The following is a 21076-nucleotide window of genomic DNA, read 5'->3' on the forward strand; positions in this document are numbered from 1 at the left end:
TTATGTAACTCAAAATGTTACCAATAAAAACCCTAATTTATCCAGTCCCCACTCCGTCATCTGTCACTGGAACTATAGGGGGTACCCAGTTACTGGCAGAACAAAGACTCTGGAAAAAGCAGCATGGCTTTCATCTTCTCAAATAAAATCCATTGAATTCTGCGCTCCCATATCCAAATGCTGCCCCCTCCTTCTGAGCCCCGCTGTGCTTAAACCACAGCAGGCAGCCACACATTTGACATTATTGTAGTGGGGGCAGAGCACTTACGGGGTGCCTGTCACCAGAAGCACAAGCTGGGCACAATGGGGCGCTGCAATATATGTGGGCACATTGTATGGGCACCAAACTGGCATATTTGCAATTCTCAAGAAAAAAAGTCCTGGTGTGGATGTCACAAAAAAGTCACTGCAGCCATAGATGAATTCATTGAGGGGTGCAAATTCTACAATGGGGTCACTGTTTTTTTTTGTTTTTTTTTATGTTCTGGCACCTTAGAGGCTCCTCGCATTTCACCCGCAAACTATTCTACCAAAATCTGTACTCCAAAAGCCAAATAGTGCTCCTTCCCTCTCAGCACTGGCCAAACAGTAATTTCTGAGGACACATGGATCTTCACTGCATTCGGGAGAAGTTTTGTTATAAATAATGGAGTCCAGTTTCACCTATTAACCCTTGTGTACCTGACAAATTTGCAACAAATGCAAAAATTACATTTTTTACCCCTAAAATGTCATACTTTCACTCCTTAATGTTATGAAATTCTGTGAGGCACCTATGGGTTTAAAATAGTCACTGCACCCTTAGATGATTTCCTTCGGCAGTGAGGTTTCCAATAGGGGGTCACTTGAGTGGGTTTCTGCTGTTCTGGTACTTCAGAGACTCCGCTAATGGAGCCCACAATCTATTCAAATGAAATCTGAGTTCTAAAAGCCAAGTAGCGCTCTTTCCCATCCGATCCCTGCCATGTGCTCAAACAGCACATTTCTACCTTTATCCCTAGTGTACTTTATAAATGTGGTGCTAAAACAGTATTTTATTGAAAAAATGTAATTTTTTGTTCTCAACTCTCAAATATTATAACGTTTTGTGATACCTGTAGGTTAAAAATGCTCAGTACACCCGTAGATGAATTACTTGAGTGGTCTAGTTTCCAAAATGGGGTCACATTTGAGGGTTTAGGCACATCCGGGGCTCTCCAAACGCGACATGGTGTCCACTCTCGATTCCATTTTTGTGTTCTAAAAGTAAAACTGTGCTCTTTCCGAGCCCTGCCATGTGCCCAAACAGTAGTTTTCCCCCACATATGGGATGTCTGTGTACTTAAAAGAAATTGCACAAAAATTTTTGGTGTCCAATTTCTCCTGTTACCCTTGTGAAAATAAAAAAAAATTGGGGCTAAAGTAACATTTTTGTGAAAAAAAATAATAAAAAGTTCATTTTTACCTCCCACATTGCTTTAGTTCCTGCGATGCACCTAACGGTTAATAAACTTCTTGAATGTGCTTTGAGGACTTTGAGGGGTACAATTTTTAGAATGATGTGACTTTTGGGTATATTTTCTGTCACATAGGCCCCCTAAAGTCACTTAAAATGTGATATTCCTTAAAAAAAATGGTTTTGTTGGAAAAATTAGAAATTGCTGATCAACCATTAACCCTTCTAGCTTCCTAACAAAAATTATTATGTTTCAAAAATGATGCAGATATAAAGTAGACATGTGGTAAATGTTATTTAACAACTAGTCTGGTTTCAGGGCACAAAAATTAAAAGTTTGAAAGTTTTGTGAAATTTTCAAAATTTTTGCCAAATTTCTGATATTTTCACAATTAAACCGAAGCCAAATCGAACATATTTGACCACTATCATGAAGTGCAATCTCAGAATCTGTAGGATCCATTGAAGCGTTCCAGAGTTATTACCATGTAGAGTGACACTGGTTAAAATTGACTCTGTTAATAGAGATCTGTTAGGCTACTTTCACACATCAGGTTTTCGGCGTCAGGCGCGATCCGGCGTCGTGCCGGAACGCCGGATCCGGCAAATGTTTAGTAAAACCGGATGTGACGGATCCGGTTTTCTGCCGGATCCGTCTTTTTCTTGACAGACAAAACCGGATCCGTCTCCTCCGGTTCATCCGTTTTTCTATCCGTTTTTCGACGGATTACGCCGGATCCGGTTTTTAAAATTGACCCTTGTGGCCTTCCGAACGGGATTGGCTACTGGAAAACTATATATAGCATGTTCCTACAGCCCTTCTTTGACAGGTTGTAGAGGAGAAAGTGCAGGTTGGAGAGAAGAGCAAGTTACTGGCGAAGATGGATGTTGTCATTGGAAATATTTTGAAGAATTTGGCGGATTTTATAGCGGAGGCGAATCGTTTGAGGGTGATTGTTCTGGAGAAGGAGAGAGCGAGACAGCAGCGCATCAGGCATCGTAGACGACGTTTGTGGATCCACCCCATCACAGCCAAGAGAATGACGCGTGGGGTCTATTCTACACTCTGCATGGACCTTCGACGAAACCCTGATACATTTTTTGGATATGTTAGGATGAAAATGGAGAATTTTGATTACTTGGTGGAGCGCATTGCACACCTCATAAGAAAAGCGGACACCTATTGCCGCTTCTCTGTTTCACCCGCAGAGCGTCTGATGGTGACTTTAAGGTAAGACACATTTATTGGATGTGATCGCATCAGAGCACACTTTCACTGCAATCTTGTTGGTGGTAGTTTGTATCTCCAAGTGTTATAGCTCAGTTTTGGTATGTAATGCTGTGATTTAAAACTAATTTATTGTTTTTTAATTCCCCACAGATTTCTTGCAACTGGAGAATCCCTTTCGTACCTGCATTTCCAGTACAGACTCGGGATTTCCACCATATCTGGAATTGTGAAGTACACATGCCGTGCACTGTGGGACTCCTTAGCTGAAGAGTTTTTACCAGAGCCCACAACAGAGAGGTGGATTGAAATTGCTGACAAGTTTCAACAGATATGTCAGTTTCCCAACTGCTTGGGCGCTGTGGACGGGAAACATATCCGCATTGTAAAGCCAGCTGGATCGGGATCGGAATATTTCAATTACAAGAAATATATTTCAATTGTCCTCATGGCCATCGCTGACGCGGAATACAAATTTATTGCGGTTGATATTGGGGCCTATGGCCGCTCCAATGACTCTCAAGTTTTCAAACTGTCTGCCATGGGGCGTAAACTGTATGGAAACACCTTCCAGTTCCCACCACCTAGACCGCTGCCGCAAACATCTGGTCCACCTATGCCATTTGTCTGTGTAGGGGATGAAGCCTTCCAGCTGTCAGAACACCTTTTGAAACCGTACTCTAGCAGAGGATTGACAAGACCAAAACGCATTTTTAATTACCGCCTCACAAGAGCAAGAAGAATGGTTGAATGTACCTTTGGTATTCTGACAGCCAAATGGCGGGTCCTATTGACTGCGATCAACCTCAAGACAGAAACTGTGGACGAGGTGATCAAACCGTGCGTGGTACTCCACAATTTTGTTATCTGCAAGGAACCCATTTCCATTGAGGACACCTCTGAAGAAACCACCTTGCAAGATTACCATGACATTACCACTAGAAGTTCTGTGACGGTTTCAGTAATGAGGGACAATTTTGCACTATACTTTATGTCACCTCAAGGCAGAGTACACTGGCAGGATGACAGAGTGTGAAAGATTTGTGCCCTAACCAAACTTGTGTACCTTCTGTACCAACAGTATATACCTTTGCCAACCAAAGTTGGCTATCTTGTCATGGTCTCTATTTTTAGCTTTAGGCCACAGGTGTGTACCTGGTTGTGTTTTATGCAAAGTATTTCACCTTTTAACAAAAGTTGTGTACATTGTTAGGAAATCACCAACAATAAACACAACTTTTTAGGTGAAATACTTTGATTCAAACACAACCAGGAACACAACTGTGGCAAAAAGCTAAAATTTACCCACAGTTATATACCTAGTTTTGAATACCATTTCACCTTTTAAATACCCTGTATTTAACCTTTTTCGCCGCAGAAAGAAATGACAGACAACCAGTGTAAAATAATTTAACTTTTATTGAAAAATGTTTTTTTTAGTAAACTTTTTTAAAATTTTAATAAACTTGTTTAATAAAGCTTTGAAACCATAAAACTGGTCATTTTTATTTAAATACACACATTATAAATCTGTGTAGTGTGTGGTGGAAATACTGCTGGAGGGGCTGCGGGACACTTCGACACTGGGAGTGTGGAGAGAGGACTGGGATCGTGGTGGGGAAGGAACAGTTAGCGGTGAAGGTGTGGAAAAAACTACAGAATGGGTGGACATGTGGGAAGCAGAAGAGGTGGTGGGTGGTGGAGTGGAGGGTTGGGCAGGGACTGTAGGAGCAGATGATGTTGATGGCAAGTTGTATGGGGAAGGAGTTTGGTACGGGGCAGGTTGCTGGAAGTGGGGAGATGTCTGGTACGGGGCAGGTTGCTGGAAGTGGGGAGATGTCTGGTACGGGGCAGGTTGCTGGAAGTGGGGAGGTTGCTGGTACTGGGGAGGTTGCTGGTACTGGGGAGTTTGCAGGTACTGGGGAGGTTGCTGGTGCTGGGGAGGTTGCTGGTGCTGGGGAGGTTGCTGGTGCTGGGGAGGTGGATGGTATGTAATAGGAGGGGGAGGATGGAAAGTGGCTGGAGGGGGTGTAGATGTAATAGGAGGGGGAGGATGGAAAGTGGCTGGAGGGGGTGTAGATGTAATAGGAGGGGGAGGATGGAAAGTGGCTGGAGGGGGTGCAGGTGGAGGAACTACTGTGGTGGGAGGAGGAGGTTGGGAGGTAACTTGCTGGAGAGCAGCGTGGCATGAATGTATTACATGCATCTGCTGGGCAGGAGAGAGCGTTTCCATGCGCTCCACAACAGACCTGAAAAAGGTGTGGTTTGGCGAAGATCTTGCTTCTGAATGCATGGTTTGCAGAAGTGTCTTCACCTCCAGAATGCTGGAGTTGATCTGCTGATAGCCTGCGGAGATTTGCTCTGACAAGACTTTTAGACAGTTCTGGAAAGATGCATTCAGATGCAAGAACTCTGGCGCATAAGTCTTTTCCTGACCCCTCTGCCGCTGCCTCCCAGTACCCGCAGGTGTACTAGAGGTGGCAGGGGCAGAAGGGTGGGGTAAAGGGAAAGCGATCTCCTCACCAGCAGCTTCATGTAATGTAGGCGGCCACGATGCTCCTGTGCTGGTGGATGGGACAGATGGGTCGAATGTGTGGGAAGGCTGGGAAGGTGCAGATGTACCGGGGCGGTCGAAGTGTCCCTCGGTGCCGGTCTCCTCAGGGATCGCCTCAGAAGGGTCCAATCGTGCAGGCTCCCGAGTGCTGCTCACCGTGCTGTGGAATAAAGAGAAAAAAAAACAATTAAAATACTGACATGGTATGGCCCTGGCTGAAAAAAAAAAGTTACATCTAAACATTTTTTTGTCACGTGGTGTGTAATATTTACCTTCTGGTGAGCATTGTCTCCCGGAGGAACGACAGGGCTCGTGCGTACTTGTACTTGCTCCTGCGTCCTCCAGATCCACTCGGGGCCCGCATCTCTTTATTGAACTCCTTCTTGAAACGATCCCTCACAGACCGCCACCGCTTCACAATTCTCTCCCCTGAAACGAGAAAGGACAAAGTGGTTAGTATACAACATCAGTGTTTCCCAAACTCCAGTCCTCATGGTCCCCAGGGGTCATGTTTTCAGGATTTCCAAAGTAAATAGAAATCCTGAACACATGATCCGTGGGGACCACGAGGACTGGAGTTCGGGAAACACTGGTTTAAATCAAGCAACCGGTACTGTATATACTTACGCTCTTTAATCTGGGCCCGAGCTTCGAGGTCCTCCCAGCGGTCCACAAGGAGCGAACAGAATTCCTCCCAGAGTCGTCGGGTAACGATCAGGTCAGCGTGGCGGCGGTCAGCCATATTCCAGAGCGGCTCCCTTTCTCTGACGAGATCGATGAGGCGGTCCACATCAATCCCTCCATCCTCACCGTCAGAGTCGGGAGCACGCTGTGAAGGCTGTTAAAGAAAAAGACAAAAATAACATAATTAGCCTCCACAAAAGAAATTAAATAAAAAGTGCAAAAAAAACAAAGCAAAAATATTTATACTTACACGCTGGTGACCCACGGGTGGCTGTCGCCGACGACCCTGGGAGGCACTGCGAGGACCTCTTGGCCGAGCACCAGATTGGGAAGACTAGAGAAGAAAACAAAAAATGTTATGTCTTTGGATGTAGGCATTTGTTTGCTGTGTGTGGTCTGCAGAACATTGTTTTCTATGTGTTGTGTGTAGTGTGATGTTGTGTTTCTGCGTTTGATGCAAAAAACTTACCAATTGTGAGCCCACTCCAAGTGTCTGTCCACCCCTTCCTTCTTCTTCTGGGAGCTCCTCTTCATCTTGTGATTCCTGTTTTGAAATAAAAGGCAATGAATACACATATATTACAGAGATGATGGATTTTGGAAATAAAAACTTACCGTCAAACGCTGACGATGCGAGGGAGGGCTCCCAGAAGATGTGCTGTCTTCCTCATGGCCAGACTCCATGGCTGTGGGTGGTGTTTCTGCTGCTGCCATTGCTGCTGCTGCTGCATCTATTGGGCGGCTGTTGAATAAAGAGAAACAAAGGGCCAATGAATATCTTGATATTCCATAGCCCTAGTTTGGAGGAATGGGGGATTTGATAATTACCGTCTCTCATCTGCTGCTGGACTCCCCTCCCGTTGTTCTGCATGCTGCTCCATTTGGGGTGGTGCTGCTGCTGCAGATGTCTGCTGCCTTCTCCTGCTCCTGGTTCTTGGCTTGGGTGGCATGTTGGGTGTGGCTGAGGGTCCCATTGTCTTGCTTTTATATATGTCCTGTGGGCAGAGCTACTGAGCATGCTCAGACCAAAGAAACCGGATCCGGCTGTCGCCGGATCAGGCGCATTGCGGCACTCATAGGCTTTCATTGTATGAAAAAGCCGGACACGCCGGATTCGGCGTGTCCGGCTTTTTCGCCGGAGACAAAAAACGTTACAATAGCCGTTTTTTCCAGACGCCGGATCGCGTCACATTGCCGGATCCGGCGAAAATCGGATGAAACGCATGGCCATCCGGCTCGATCCGGCTCTAATGCAAGTCAATGGGGGGGAAACCGGATCCGGCATTGCATTTCGCCGGATCCGGTTTTAGTCAAAAGCGCCGGATCGCGCCTGACGCCGAAAACCTGATGTGTGAAAGAGGCCTAACTCTAGCACTATCTCTCCATAGATCTTTAAAAGCACCAGTTGTCATATCCTATCTCCATGATGGGAAAATCTGTCTTGACCTGAGTACAGATTTTACCCATGAATTGAGAGTGGAAGTATCAATCCAAGAGGAGAAAGAAGCAGATTTCTCCGATAATATGTATTACAAAGTTGCTTCTTTTCATGTGAACTATAGATTTATGAAATAAAATAATCGGAGGTTACTCTTTAACTTAAAAACTTCGTTTGAACTATGCATCATTTTCTTATGACACTTACCCTTTCGTCCCCTTTCACACGTTAGTGTCTCCGGTACGTGTGGTGACAGTTTTCTCACGTAACGGAGACACTGACACACGTAGACCCATTCAAAAGAATGGGTCTATGCACATGTCAGCGGGTTTTTATGGACCGTTTGTCCGTGTGCAAAACACGCAGACATGTCCGTTTTCACCCGGACACATGGGCCACACACGGAGAACAGTGCACGGATGGCTGCCGGGGATGAAGCGCTACCGTAATCCGCTGTTTCCTGGCGGCTGGTGCTGAACGGCGGCTGTCATTATTCTCCCCTGCTCTGCCGGAGAGCAGGGGAGAATGGATTAAAGCCGCTTTCAGCACCTGCCACTGGGGAACAGCGCTAACAGTAGCGCTTCTTCCCCGACAGCCGTCTGTGTGGTAATGATGTGACACACTGTTGCCACACGTGTGCCGCACGTACTACACAGACACATGGACACTGATATCTCCGGTACCGGAAATATCAAGACGTGTGAAACCAGCCTTAAATAGGTTGTGCAGATCAATATAAAGATAAATCATTGTAACTGATCCAGCAGGGACATTCTTATTTTTTGTGTTATGTATTCCTGAAGTCATGGAGCTGCACTGTAAGTGATGTTTAAGTTTTGTGTTATGTTTTTTCTTTAAATTAGAAATTGAAATATTAGACATTACTTTCATCTTTCTAAAGGAGCCACCCCAATCATCCAGAGCGGTATTAACTAATTAGATAGCTTCCTGGGCCTTTCAAGGACAAATCTGCGGCTGCTTTTTGCTTCCCATATACTTGGTTATTAGGATTTGCAGCCCACATTCCCTGCTGTCTATTGATTTTGCTCATTAAGTGTGGGAACATAATTTCATTTTCTAAGATTTACTACAAAACCTGAATGTAATATTATTTTTTTTTTCTTTTTTTGGGAATGATGTAATGAAATGACTAATCATCAGATATAAAACTTCTAAATCTGTTGATTAAGAGAAAGTTAAAGGAGCCCGGCTTATCTGTAGCTCTGGCAGCGTGAAGTCAGATAAATGTACCGTATTGAGTAGGTTTTCCCCATGCTGTTTCCTTCTTGGAAGAGCGGCCCTTCATTCAGTGGAAATCAGGGGATCACATTCTCCTTTGTCTGCATGTGTTCTAAAAAAACAGACATCTGTGGGGTCCGTAGGTTAAGAAAACTTCCCGTTTAGATGGTATTTTCTAATTGAGGTTTTGGTTACCCCTGCAGGAGACTGTTTTAAAAGTGTACATGTTATTAACAAATTTGCTAAATATATTCTTTTAAAGATCCTGTAGGTTATATTCAAATGAAATATTACATTAATCATCATTTTGGTTATTTTTGTGATCGTTATACTGTTAGGGTAACGTCATGTGAAATATTGCTTTTTCTTCTACATTTTAATTATTCTGATAATATTTTCATTGGGCATTATTATAAGATTATGTTCATATTTTTGTGTCACACACATTTATTGTTTTTGTAATGGAAAGAACAGTCATCAGCACTGCTCTTGTCGTAAAAAGGAACAAACATTGTCGGTCAGATAGTAATGCGCCTTTACAAAGTAAGGTAAAATTGAGATCCCCTCCCCATTATATTCATTGCAGTGACATACGTGATTCATAGATGACCTTTGAAAATCAATATTCATACAGTACTATATATGTTCTTTGCAAGATAGCCCTTGTTTTTTTTTTTTTGGTTTGTTTTTCTATGTTCACCGTTGTGGGCAGGGTTTGTAGTTTACAAATGTTTTCGGCTATTTCATCCATTGCAACTTTTTGAAAAGTCACCAAATTTGGCACCAATGCACTCCTTTCTCCTTCTGAAGTGATTTTATGTAGGTTTGGTACTTTTGGAGCCTTTTTCAAAACATGCAACTTGATGCTTATTTATAAAAAAATAAAGCACATTTTTTATTTTGCACAAAATTCATAAACCTCATGAGCCTTGAAGTATTTGGTCCAAATATGGTAAAAAAAAGCTACGTGATAAAAAAACAACTGTGCCTTAAAAAAACGCAAGTGATGAATCAGGGCAGGTGTTCATATAATCTGGGGATACATACAGTATGACATATACATCAGATTTTTCTGACATATACGGTATATGTTGTGTGTACATCAAACATGATGAGAAGAGAAAATAGCGTTATGATATTGGGTAGCGATGAATGAGTATACTCGTTGCTCGGATATCCTCCCAAGTATTTTGGCGTGCTCGGAGATTTAGTTTTCGTCGCCTCAGCTGCATGCCTGTTAGGAAATTCCCACATGTATTCAGGCTGTCTAGCAGCCGCAAATCATGCAGCTGCATCGACAAACACTAAATCTCCGAGCACGCCAAAATACTCGGAGAACACCCGAGCAACGAGTTTATTCGCTCATCGCTAATATTGGGTTGTTTTTGTATTGTTTTGGGGTTTTTTTTGTTTTGTTTGTTTTTTTTTTACATTTGTGGAGTTAGGCCGGTTTCACATTAGCGTTAAAGGCCGCAGCGTCGGCCTGCACACGGCCGCCGCTAAGCCCCGCCCCCAGCCGTGCCTTCGCAGGTAGCTCCGCCTCCGGGCGCATGACGCTGCATGCGTCATGCGTCCCCTATCTTTATCACTGAGGACGCAGGCCGTGCGCAGTATGCGTTTGGCGGCGCCTGCGTCCTTTTGACGGTGCGCCGAGCGCAACCAGATTGCAACAGGTTGCGTTTGGCGCTGATCGGTGCACCGTCAAAAGGACGCAGGCGCCGCCAAAACGCATACTGCGCACGGCCTGCGTCCTCAGTGATAAAGATAGGGGACGCATGCAGCGTCATGCACCCGGAAGCGGAGCTACCGGCGGAGGCGGGGCTTAGCGGCGGCCGTGCGCAGGCCGACGTTGCGGCCTTTAACGCAAATGTGAAACCGGCCTTAGTCCTTATTCTTTTGTCATTGTCATTTTTTCTTCATCATTTTTCGTTTCATTGAGTAAGTGAACCCAAGTAACACATGAAATATTCTACTGTTACCTTGTGCCCAGGTACCGGTGCATCCTGCATTTATCCATTACTGGGGGCCACACTGAATGGCTGGTATTTCCTTGCAACCGAAGTGGACGATATCTGTTATAATTACGCCAAGAAAAATGTTGAGCAGAATAATTTGGCAGATCTCATTAAAGGTATGTATTCATGATGATGAAAATCTAACATGAGTGATAGAGTACAGTATTTTACCACTGACGTACAGTAGTTGTGTATTGACCCTGTGGCAACAAATGCTGTTCATGCAAAGTGACGGACATCATAGTTTGTAACGATTTTATTATAATTTTTATAGTTTACATTTCTATGTCTGACTTGTGCTGGTCCTCCCAGATGTATACGTAACTTTCTTACGTGTCTGCATTTATCTTTTGTCTGGCTCCATTCCTATAGAGACCTACAGTTAGTTCCAGAAATATTTGGACAGTGACACAAGTTCAAGTTTTGGCATTTTAGCTGTTTACCAAAACATATAAATAGTTATATAATCAATATGGGCTTAACGTGCAGGCTCTCTGCTTTAATTTGAAGGTATTCAAATCTTAATTGGGTTAAGGGTTTACAAATGACACCTCTTAAACCCCTTAACTCCCGGGCCATTTTCTGTATTTGTGTTTTTTGTTTTTTGCTCCCCTTCTTCCCAGAGCCATAACTTTTTTTATTTTTCTGTCAAATTGGCCATATATGGCTTGTTTTTGCGGGACAAGTTGTACTTTTGAACGACACCATTGGTCTTAACATATTGTGTACTGGAAAAGAGGGGAAAAAAAATTCCATGTGTGGTGAAATTGCAAAAAAAAGTGCAATTCCATATTTTTATTTTTTTTTTATTTAAGCGGGGAAAAAAAATCCGTTTGTTTAAAAAAAAAAAAAAAAAAAGGCGCCATTTTTCGGGAACAGAGGCCAGACGGAGTCCAGAGTAACTCTGCTGCCACATTATAGTGAACTCGGAAATTTAGATGTAAACCCCGATGTGAGTGCTCAGCGTTGAGCGCCGGATAACTGTGATCACAAATGTTATGTAGAATGTTCCCTACAAAAGTTTAAAATCCGTTCAGAAAAAGTCCTTGCTCAGCTCCATCATCTGTAAATTGGAATATAGGGGGTTCCATGTTACTGGTAGTACAAAGGCTCTGGAAAAGTGCTATAGCTCCTCGCCCCCCCAAAGGAAATTCAGCAAATGTCCCCCTCCCTTCTGAGCACCACAGTGTGTTTAAACCACATTTAGCATCCACATGTTTGGCCTTTGTATAGCGATGACAGCCTGCCGAATTTACAGGTGCTTGTCTCCAGAAGCATGAGCTGGGCACTATCACGTACTTGTCACTACAACAGACTGGCACTACAATGGCTGTTTGCAATTTTCTCTCAGCAGCATCCACCGCTGCTTGTTTCTGGAAAACACCCATGTTGTCAATAGTCACTACACTTGAAGATAAATTCCCAAAGGGGTATAATTTCTAAAATGGGGTCACTTAAGGGAGGATTCTGCTCGTGTAGCACTAAGGCGATATATACACTGCGTGCAGAGTTATTAGGCAAGTTGTATTTGAGAGGATTCTTTTTATTATTGAACAACAACTATGTTCTCAATCAGCCCAAAAGATTCATAAATATCAAAGCTTAATATTTTTGGAAGTTGGTGTGGGTTTTTTCAGATTTGGCTATCTTAGGAGGACATCTGTTTTTTCAGGTAACTATTACTGTGCAGAATTATTAGGCAACTTATTAAAAACCAAATATATACCCATCTCACTTGTTTATTTTCACCAGGTAAACCAATATAGCAACACAAAATTTATAAATAAACATTTCTGACATTCAAAAACAAAAAAAAAATCAGTGACCAATATAGCCACCTTTCTTTACGATGACACTCAAAAGCCTTCCAGCCATAGATTCTGTCAGTTGCTTGATCTGTTTACGATCAACATTGCATGCAGCAGCCACCCAGACACTGTTCCGAGAGGTGTACTGTTTTCCCTCCCTGTAGATCTCACATTTTATGAGGGACCACAGGTTCTCTATGGGGTTCAGATCAGGTGAACAAGGGGGCCATGTCATTATTTTTTCTTCTTTTAGACCTTTACTGGCCAGCCACGCTGTGGAGTATTTGGATGCATGTGATGGAGCATTGTCCTGCATGAAAATCATGTTTTCTCTAGTCACCTTCCACGACAGCCACCTTGGAGGTTGTCTCCCCGCCCTAATAGGGGACAGGAACACAAAGAGGTTAAATAACCCTCCCCTTCCTGCTACCTCAGTGTTTTTCCTGTCCCCTATCGGGGCATGAAGAGGTTACAAGGGGCTGCTGTGGCCAGCGAGCGGAGCCCCTATGTACTCACAGCTGGGCAGCCGAGGTTGGGGGGTTCGCCTCTCCTTCAAGCGCTGGTGTGACTCGGGACGTCGGCCGCCCCTCCGGCGCCCTCCGGGGTAAAGCGGGGCAGTATGGTGCCTGCCTGGGTCCTGCAGCAGCTCCCCGGCTTCCTCCTTCCTCCCACGCTGCATTGGAGGACACACGCGCGCGTCTGAGGGGGCGGGCAGTCGACCGGTAGTGACGGTGGCGCGCACTTCCGGTTTGCGTTCCCCGGGCGCTCCTGTGATGGGAAACGCGCGCCGGCACCCGGGAAAGGGATCCGAGCACAGCGGGGGTCGAGCCATGGTTCCTCCCCAGGGACAGGGGGAAGGAGGAGCACCCAGCAACGAACGCGGAACACCCACATAAGGGTGCCATGGCTCCAAGGTAAGCGCAGTTTGTCTGTGGTGTGTACAGACATGGATGGTGAGAAGCCCTCGACTGCAGCATCTGCGGAGCCCAGCGTTCCCCCTCCTACAGTGAGTAGCAGGGCCGGTCCCTTGTCTGTCAAAAATTGGTGGCACAGGTCTGAGTAAGCCTTCTCTTTCTTCTTACAAGAAGACAAGACCTCTTCCCCTAGAAACCCCCACAAATGTGGTATATGTGGTGCCAGGTTTCCTTCTAACTATAAGAAGAAGTTATGCCAACCTTGTATGCAGAATATCCTGCGTACCGAGCAACCCTCCCTATTTGACAGCATAAAGACTCTCATTAGACAGGAGGTTCAGACCTCCATGGCAGCTCAGACCCCGGTGGCTCAGGGCCCTTCCCCCCAAAAAAGAGGAAAAGGGCACCTACGGAAGCCGACTCAGATTCGGGGGAAGTCCGTTCCTCGGGATCGGAGGATATTTGGGAAAATGAGTGCTCCACGTCTACCTCCAAACACGATGCGAAAAAATACTATTTCTCCTCTGAGGATATGGAGGAGTTGGTCTCCATGGTACGAAATACCATGGGAGTGGAGGAGGAGGAGGTCAAGCTCTCAGTCCAGGATGAGATGTTTGGGGGGGTTGAAACCCAGGGGTAGAAAGGGTTTCCCGGTTCATGAAGTTATACAGGACCTAATAGCTCAGGAGTGGTCCTCCTCCGAGAAGGCACTCACTGTGCCCTCTGAGCTAAAAAATTGTTTTCACCTAGAAGGTGACAATTCTGTTTGGGAGATCCCTATTATAGACGTTCAAGTCTCTAAAGGTACTAAGAAAACGTCACTGCCCTTTGAGGATGCTTCCCAATTGAAGGATCCTATGGATCGCAAAATAGAAAGTCACCTCAAAAAGTCCTGGGAAGCTTCTACGAACCTGCTCAAAGCAAATATTGCATCCACCTGCGTAGCCAGATCTTTGTTCTTCTGGCTGCGTACGTTGGAAGACCACCTGTCAGGGGGTGCCCCCAGAGATGAAATCTTAGACTCCCTGTCAATCCTCCAAAAGGCAACAGGTTATTTAGCTGATGCTTCAGGAGAAACGGTACGGGTAGCAGCAAGGTCCCTAGTCCTCTCAAACTCGGCTAGGAGAGCCTTGTGGCTGAAGTCATGGGGTGGCGATATCACCTCCAAGACAAAACTTTGTGCCATCCCTTTCCAAGGGTGCCACGTGGTCGGGCCTGTCTTGGATGATATCCTTGAGAAGGCTGCCGACAAAAACAAAACACTGCCGGGGCAGAAATCCACCAAAAGGCGATTTTTTTTTTTTTTTTTTTTTTTTCGTCCCTCAAGAGAGCAGACCTCTCAGAAGGCATTCAGAGGGAAAGGCAAGACGGGTCGATGGAGCTACCCGAAAGGGGGTAAAGGAAGAAACATCCTTGTGCCCCAGCAGCAACAGCCCCCGGAGAAACAGTGAGTCCCGGGTCGGGGGTCAACTCACTCAGTTTCTCGCCCAGTGGCAGGCCACGACCTCAAACCAGTGGGTCCAGCATACTATACAATTTGGGCTGAAGCTGGAGTTCGAGCACCCCCCCCCACATGCCGTAAGAATTACCCCGGCACAGTCCCCAGGTCTTCAAAAGGTCCTGTTGCTTCAGATAGATCTGTTACAGGAAAGAGTGGTTTCGTATGTACCTCCACAAGAGGTTGGCAGAGGACATTACTCTCGCTTGTTCCTGATAAGGAAACCCTCAGGAAAGCACAGACTCATCATAAATCTGAAGCCCCTGAACCGCTTCATCAAATACCGAAGATTCAAGATGGAGTCAGTGAAATCGGCGATCCCGCTTATCGGATGGGGCTGGCAGATGGCTACGATAGATCTAAGGGACGCTTATTACCACGTTCCCATTCATCCGGATCACCGCAAGTTCCTGAGGTTCGCGGTCTCCCACGACCAAGGGATCAGCCATCTCCAGTTGAATACCCTGCCATTTGGCGTATCCCCGACACCAAGGGTGTTTACGAAGATCATGAGGGAAGCAATCATCACCATTCGTCTTCAAGGGATATGCATTGTGCCATATCTAGGCGATCTGCTGATCGTCGCTCCATCGGTAACCCGACTGAACCAGGACGTATCGAAAGCCCTACAGATACTCGAGACCCTAGGGTGGATTCCGAATCTCCAGAAATCGGCCCTCTGTCCTTCCCCGAGGAAAAAAATTCCTGGGGATCCTCTTAGATTCAGAGAAGAGGAAGTTCTTTCTTCCCGAGGATCATCAGGCAGACCTTCGGCAGAGAATAATTCGGTTCAGGGACCAAAGGGCACCGACGCTGAGGGACGCCATGTCTATCCTGGGTTCCCTGACATCGTGCAATCAGGCGGTATCCTGGGCACAAGCTCACACGCGAGTCCTCCAGTCATACGTCCTGGTAAACGCAAGGAAGTATCGAAACAACCTATCAAGGAAGGTTCCACTTCCAGGACACGTAAAATTGGCCCTCTTGTGGTGGCTGAACTACCGGAACTTGAGACGAGGAGTAAGCTGGGATCAGCTGCCTCTGAAGATCTTATGTACCGATGCCAGTCTGAGAGGCTGGGGAGCCGTGGTCGAGGATTCATACTTCCAGGGACGGTGGCCCCAGGACATAAGATCCAGATCCTCAAACCTAAGGGAATTGACAGCAGTGGAAGAATCACTGAAAGCCGCATCTGCCCTTATCAGGATCCATCACGTTCGGATATACTCCGACAACGTGACTACGGTGGCATATCTCAGACACCAGGGGGGCACGAAGTACGCCAGTCTAAAGTGGCAACAAGGATCTTCCTCTGGGCAGAGAAACACCTGTTATCTATTTCCGCGGTGCACCTGAAGGGGTCAGAAAACATCCAGGCGGACTTCCTGAGCTGGAAGGACGTCCATCCGGGAGAATGGTGTCTGAACCTGGAGGTCTTCCAGGCTCTAGCCTCGAGATGGGGAAACCCAGAGGTCGACCTATTTGCAAGTGCGCAAAATGCAAAAGGGACAACCTATTTCTCCCTCAGTCACACGCAGGGAGCCCGGGGGACGGATGCATTCGCCCATACATGGGTCTTCAGACTGGCCTACACTTTTTCCCCAATCCCTATGCTGGCAAGAACGTTACAAAAGATCAGAGCAGACATGGTCACGACAATCCTGGTGGCTCCTATGTGTCCGGGACGAAGCTGGTACAGCGCTCTGTTAGACATGGCCCAGGAAGGTCCCTTGCTCTTACCCCAAAAGACCGACAACCTCTTTCAAGGTCCCTTACTGCACCCAAACCCCACCAAGTTATGTCTAGCAGCTTGGTTATTGAGGCCAACATTCTAAAAGCCAAAGTGCTATCGGATGAAGTAATCCGAACCCTTCAAAAGAGTAGAAAGCCGGTAACAAACGCAATTTACGGCAAGATATGGAAAAATTTTTGCTCCTGGTGCCTTCCGGGGGCCCCTGACCCCGCCCATCCCAATATTGCCAAGGTACTAGATTTCCTACAAAAAGAGTTAGATCTAGGACTCACTCCAAGCACATTAAGGGTGCAGGTATCGGCCCTTAGCTCCTTTTTTAACCAAGACCTAGCCAAACACCGCTAGGTAAAGTGATTCATGACCGCGGCAGGCAGAATTCGCAATGCGCTCCCTAATCGGGTTCCCCCTGGGATCTTAATTTAGTACTCAATAGCCTAACACAGGCCCCGTTTGAGCCCCTGTAAGAAATTTCATTAAAAATTCTCACACTCAAACAGTGTTTCTTGTGGCAATCACATCGGCTAGGCGGATGGGGGAGATACAGGCCCTGTCAGTACAGGAACCATACTCAACTCGGACAGTATAGTGCTGCGCCTAGACCCCTCCTTTATGCCCAAAGTGGTGTCAGACTTTCATAGAAGTCAGGATATCGTGTTGCCCTCATTTTGCCCAAATCCTTCTAATACGAAGGAAGAAAAATTCCATACCTTGGATGTTCGCAGAGTGGTTCTCCATTACCTCGAATCAACCAGGGATTGGAGAATCGATCAAAACCTGTTCCTTCAATATTCAGGAAGGAATAAAGGGAAGAAAGCAGCAAAGAACACGATAGCAGGTTGGATCAAGCAGTCCATCTCCCTGGCATATTCTTCAAGACATCTCTCTCCTCCCGAGTCGCTAAAAGCCCACTCCACTCGATCAGTCGCTACATCCTCTGTGTTCCTGTCCCCTATTAGGGCGGGGAGACAACCTCCAAGGTGGCTGTCGTGGAAGGTTCCTAGAAACCGAATTACTGGTAAGTCTAATTCTATTTTTCTTGAACGACACCGACTTCTTCCTGTACCACTGCTTGAAGAAGGTGTCTTCCAGAAACTGGTAGTAGGTCTGGGAGTTGAGCTTCACTCCATCCTCAACCCGAAAAAGTCCCACAAGTTCATCTTTGATGATACCAGCCCATACCAGTACCCCACCTCCACCTTGCTGGTGTCTGAGTTGGAGTGGAGCTCTCTGCCCTTTACTGATCCAGCTTCGGGCCCATCCATCTGGCCCATCAAGAGTTACTCTCATTTCATCAGTCCATAAAACCTTAGAAAAATCAGTCTTAAGATATTTCTTGGCCCAGTCTTGACGTTTTATCCTATGTTTCTTGTTCAAAGGTGGTCATTTTTCAGCCTTCCTTACCTTGGCCATGTCCCTGAGTGTGGCACACCTTGTGCTTTTTGATACTCCAGTAACGTTGCAGCTCTGAAATATGGCAAAACTGGTGGCAAATGGCATCTTGGCAGCTTGACGCTTGATTTTCCTCAATCCATGAGCAGTTATTTTGCGCCTTTTTTATCAACACGCTTCTTGCGACCATGTTGGCTATTTGCCATGAAACGCTTGATTGTTCAGTGATCATGCTTCAAAAGTTTGGCAATTTCAAGACTGCTGCATCCCTCTGCAAGACATCTCACAATTTTTGACTTTTCAGAGTCCGTCAAATCTCTCTTCTGACCCATTTTGCCAAAGGAAAGGAAGTTGCCTAATAATCAAGCACCCCTCATCATTACAGAGATGCAAATCACCTGATCTACATAATTGGCGGTTGGCTTTCAAGCCTATACAGCTTACAGTAGGACAACATGTGTAGAAAGGATGATGTGATCAAAATACTCATTTGCCTAATAATTCTGCACACAGTGTATATATCTACACTTGAAGATAAATTCCCAAAGGGTATAATTTCTAAAATGGGGTCACTTAAGGGAGGATACTGCTCGTCTAGCACTAAGGTGCGGATGCCAATCCCGGACATACACACATAAATACATACATACACACACTTGAGCTTTATATATTAGACTAGCTGAAGAGCCCGGCGCTGCCCGGGCATAGTAACTAACTGTGGTTAGTTATAGCAAATTATAATTATCCTCCATCCCATAGTCCCGTGCCCATGTACCCATCATACATATCCACGATCCCATAGGCCCGTGCCCATATACCCATCATACTTATCCTCCATCCCATAGTCGAGTGCTCATATACCCATCACACATCCTCCATCCCATAGTCCCATGCCCATATACCCATCACACATTCTCCATTCCATAGTCCCATGCCCATATACCCATCATACATATTCGTCATCCCATAGTCGAGTGCCCATATACAGTTGTGGCCAAAAATATTGACACCCCTGCAATTTTGTCAGATAATACTCAGTTTCTTCCTGAAAATGATTGCAATCACAAATTCTTTGGTATTATTATCTTCATTTAATTTGTCTTAAATGAAAAAACACAAAAGAGAATGAAGCAAAAAGCAAAACATTGATCATTTCACACAAAACTCCAAAAATGGGCCAGACAAAAGGATTGGCACCCTCAGCCTAATACTTGGTTGCACAAACTTTAGCCAAAATAACTGCGACCAACCGCTTCCGGTAACCATCAATGAGTTTCTTACAATGCTCTGCTGGAATTTTAGACCATTCTTCTTTGGCAAACTGCTCCAGGTCCCTGATATTAGAAGGGTGCCTTCTCCAAACTGCCATTTTTAGATCTCTCCACAGGTGTTCTATGGGATTCAGGTCTGGACTCATTGCTGGCCACCTTAGAAGTCTCCAGTGCTTCCTCTCAAACCATTTTCTAGTGCTTTTTGAAGTGTGTTTTGGGTCATTGTCCTGCTGGAAGACCCATGACCTCTGAGGGAGACCCAGCTTTCTCACACTGGGCCCTACATTATGCTACAAAATTTGTTGGTAGTCTTCAGACTTCATAATGCCATGCACACGGTCAAGCAGTCCAGTGCCAGAGGCAGCAAAACAACCCCAAAACATCAGGGAACCTCCGCCATGTTTGACTGTAGGGACCGTGTTCTTTTCTTTCTTTTTTTTCTCCTGTAAACTCTATGTTGATGCCTTTGCCCAAAAAGCTCTACTTTTGTCTCATCTGACCAGAGAACATTCTTCCAAAACGTTTTAGACTTTTTCAGGTAAGTTTTGGCAAACTCCAGCCTGGCTTTTTTATGTCTCGGGGTAAGTAGTGGGGTCTTCCTGGGTCTCCTACCATACAGTCCCTTTTCATTCAGACGCCGACGGATAGTACGGGTTGACACTGTTGTACCCTCGGACTGCAGGGCAGCTTGAACTTGTTTGGATGTTAGTCAAGGTTCTTTATCCAATATCCGCACAATCTTGCATTGAAATCTCTTTTCAATTTTTCTTTTCCGTCCACATCTAGGGAGGTTAGCCACAGTGCCATGGGCTTTAAACTTCTTGATGACACTGCACACGGTAGACACAGGAACATTCTGGTCTTTGGAGATGGACTTGTAGCCTTGAGATTGCTCATGCTTCCTCACAATTTGGTTTCTCAAGTCCTCAGACAGTTCTTTGGTCTTCTTTCTTTTCTCCATGCTTAATGTGGTACACACAAGGACACAGGACAGAGGTTGAGTCAACTTTAATCCATGTCAACTGGCTGCAAGTGTGATTTAGTTATTGCCAACACCTGTTAGGTGCCACAGGTAAGTTACAGGTGCTGTTAATTACACAAATTAGAGAAGCATCACATGATTTTTCGAACAGTGCCAATACTTTTGTCCACCCTCTTTTTTATGTTTGGTGTGGAATTATATCCAATTTGGCTTTAGGACAATTCTTTTTGTGTTTTTTCATTTAAAACAAATTAAATGAAGGTAATAATACCAAAGAATTTGTGTTGGCAATCATTTTCAGCAAGAAACTGAGTATTATCTGACTAAATTGCAGGGGTGTCAATACTTTTGGCCACAACTGTACCCATCACACATCCTTCATCTCATAGTCCCATGCCCATATACCCATCATACATATCCGCCATCCCATAGTCCCATGCCCATATACCCGTCATACATATCCTCCATCCCATAGTCCAGTGCCCATATACCCATCACACATCCTCCATCCCATAGTCCCGTGCCCATATACCCGTCATACATATCCTGCATGGATAGTCCAGTGCCCATATACCCATCACACATCCTCCATCCCATAGTCAACCATTATGACATCTTAATGAGCGGCGGGGCTTGCAACCTATAATGACATCGGCGTCGCCATGGCAACCATTATGACATCATAATGAGGGGCGGGGCTTGATGCACACACTTTTTCCCCATTATGTAGATAGGGGCAAAATTGTTTGGTGAATTGGAACACGCGGGGTTAAAATTTTGCCTCACAACATAGCCTATGACGCTCTCGGGGTCCAGACGTGTGACACTGCCAAATTTTGTGGCTGTGGCTGCGACGGTGCGGATGCCA

The 21076-nt window shown here is 45.5% G+C and overlaps 1 protein-coding gene and 1 long non-coding RNA gene across 8 annotated transcripts in view; one reads left to right on the forward strand and one right to left on the reverse strand.

Annotated features, from left to right (window-relative positions):
• METTL16 (methyltransferase 16, RNA N6-adenosine) overlaps positions 1-21076 on the forward strand; it is a 117906-nt gene that overhangs the window by 45901 nt on the left and 50929 nt on the right. For all 7 annotated transcript variants that reach the window (XM_073565595.1, XM_073565596.1, XM_073565600.1 and 4 more), the window contains one exon: positions 10569-10709. In XM_073565595.1, the coding sequence (XP_073421696.1) occupies positions 10569-10709 (141 nt within the window). The remainder of the gene's footprint in view (positions 1-10568; positions 10710-21076) is intronic.
• The window catches only part of LOC141080411 (uncharacterized), a 165816-nt gene that overhangs the window by 19957 nt on the left and 124783 nt on the right, over positions 1-21076 (reverse strand). The window lies entirely within an intron of this gene.

This window comes from Dendrobates tinctorius, unplaced genomic scaffold, assembly GCF_039654945.1.
Source record: "Dendrobates tinctorius isolate UK_male_01 unplaced genomic scaffold, ASM3965494v1 ptg000016l, whole genome shotgun sequence".
NCBI classification, from domain to species: Eukaryota; Metazoa; Chordata; class Amphibia; order Anura; family Dendrobatidae; genus Dendrobates; species Dendrobates tinctorius.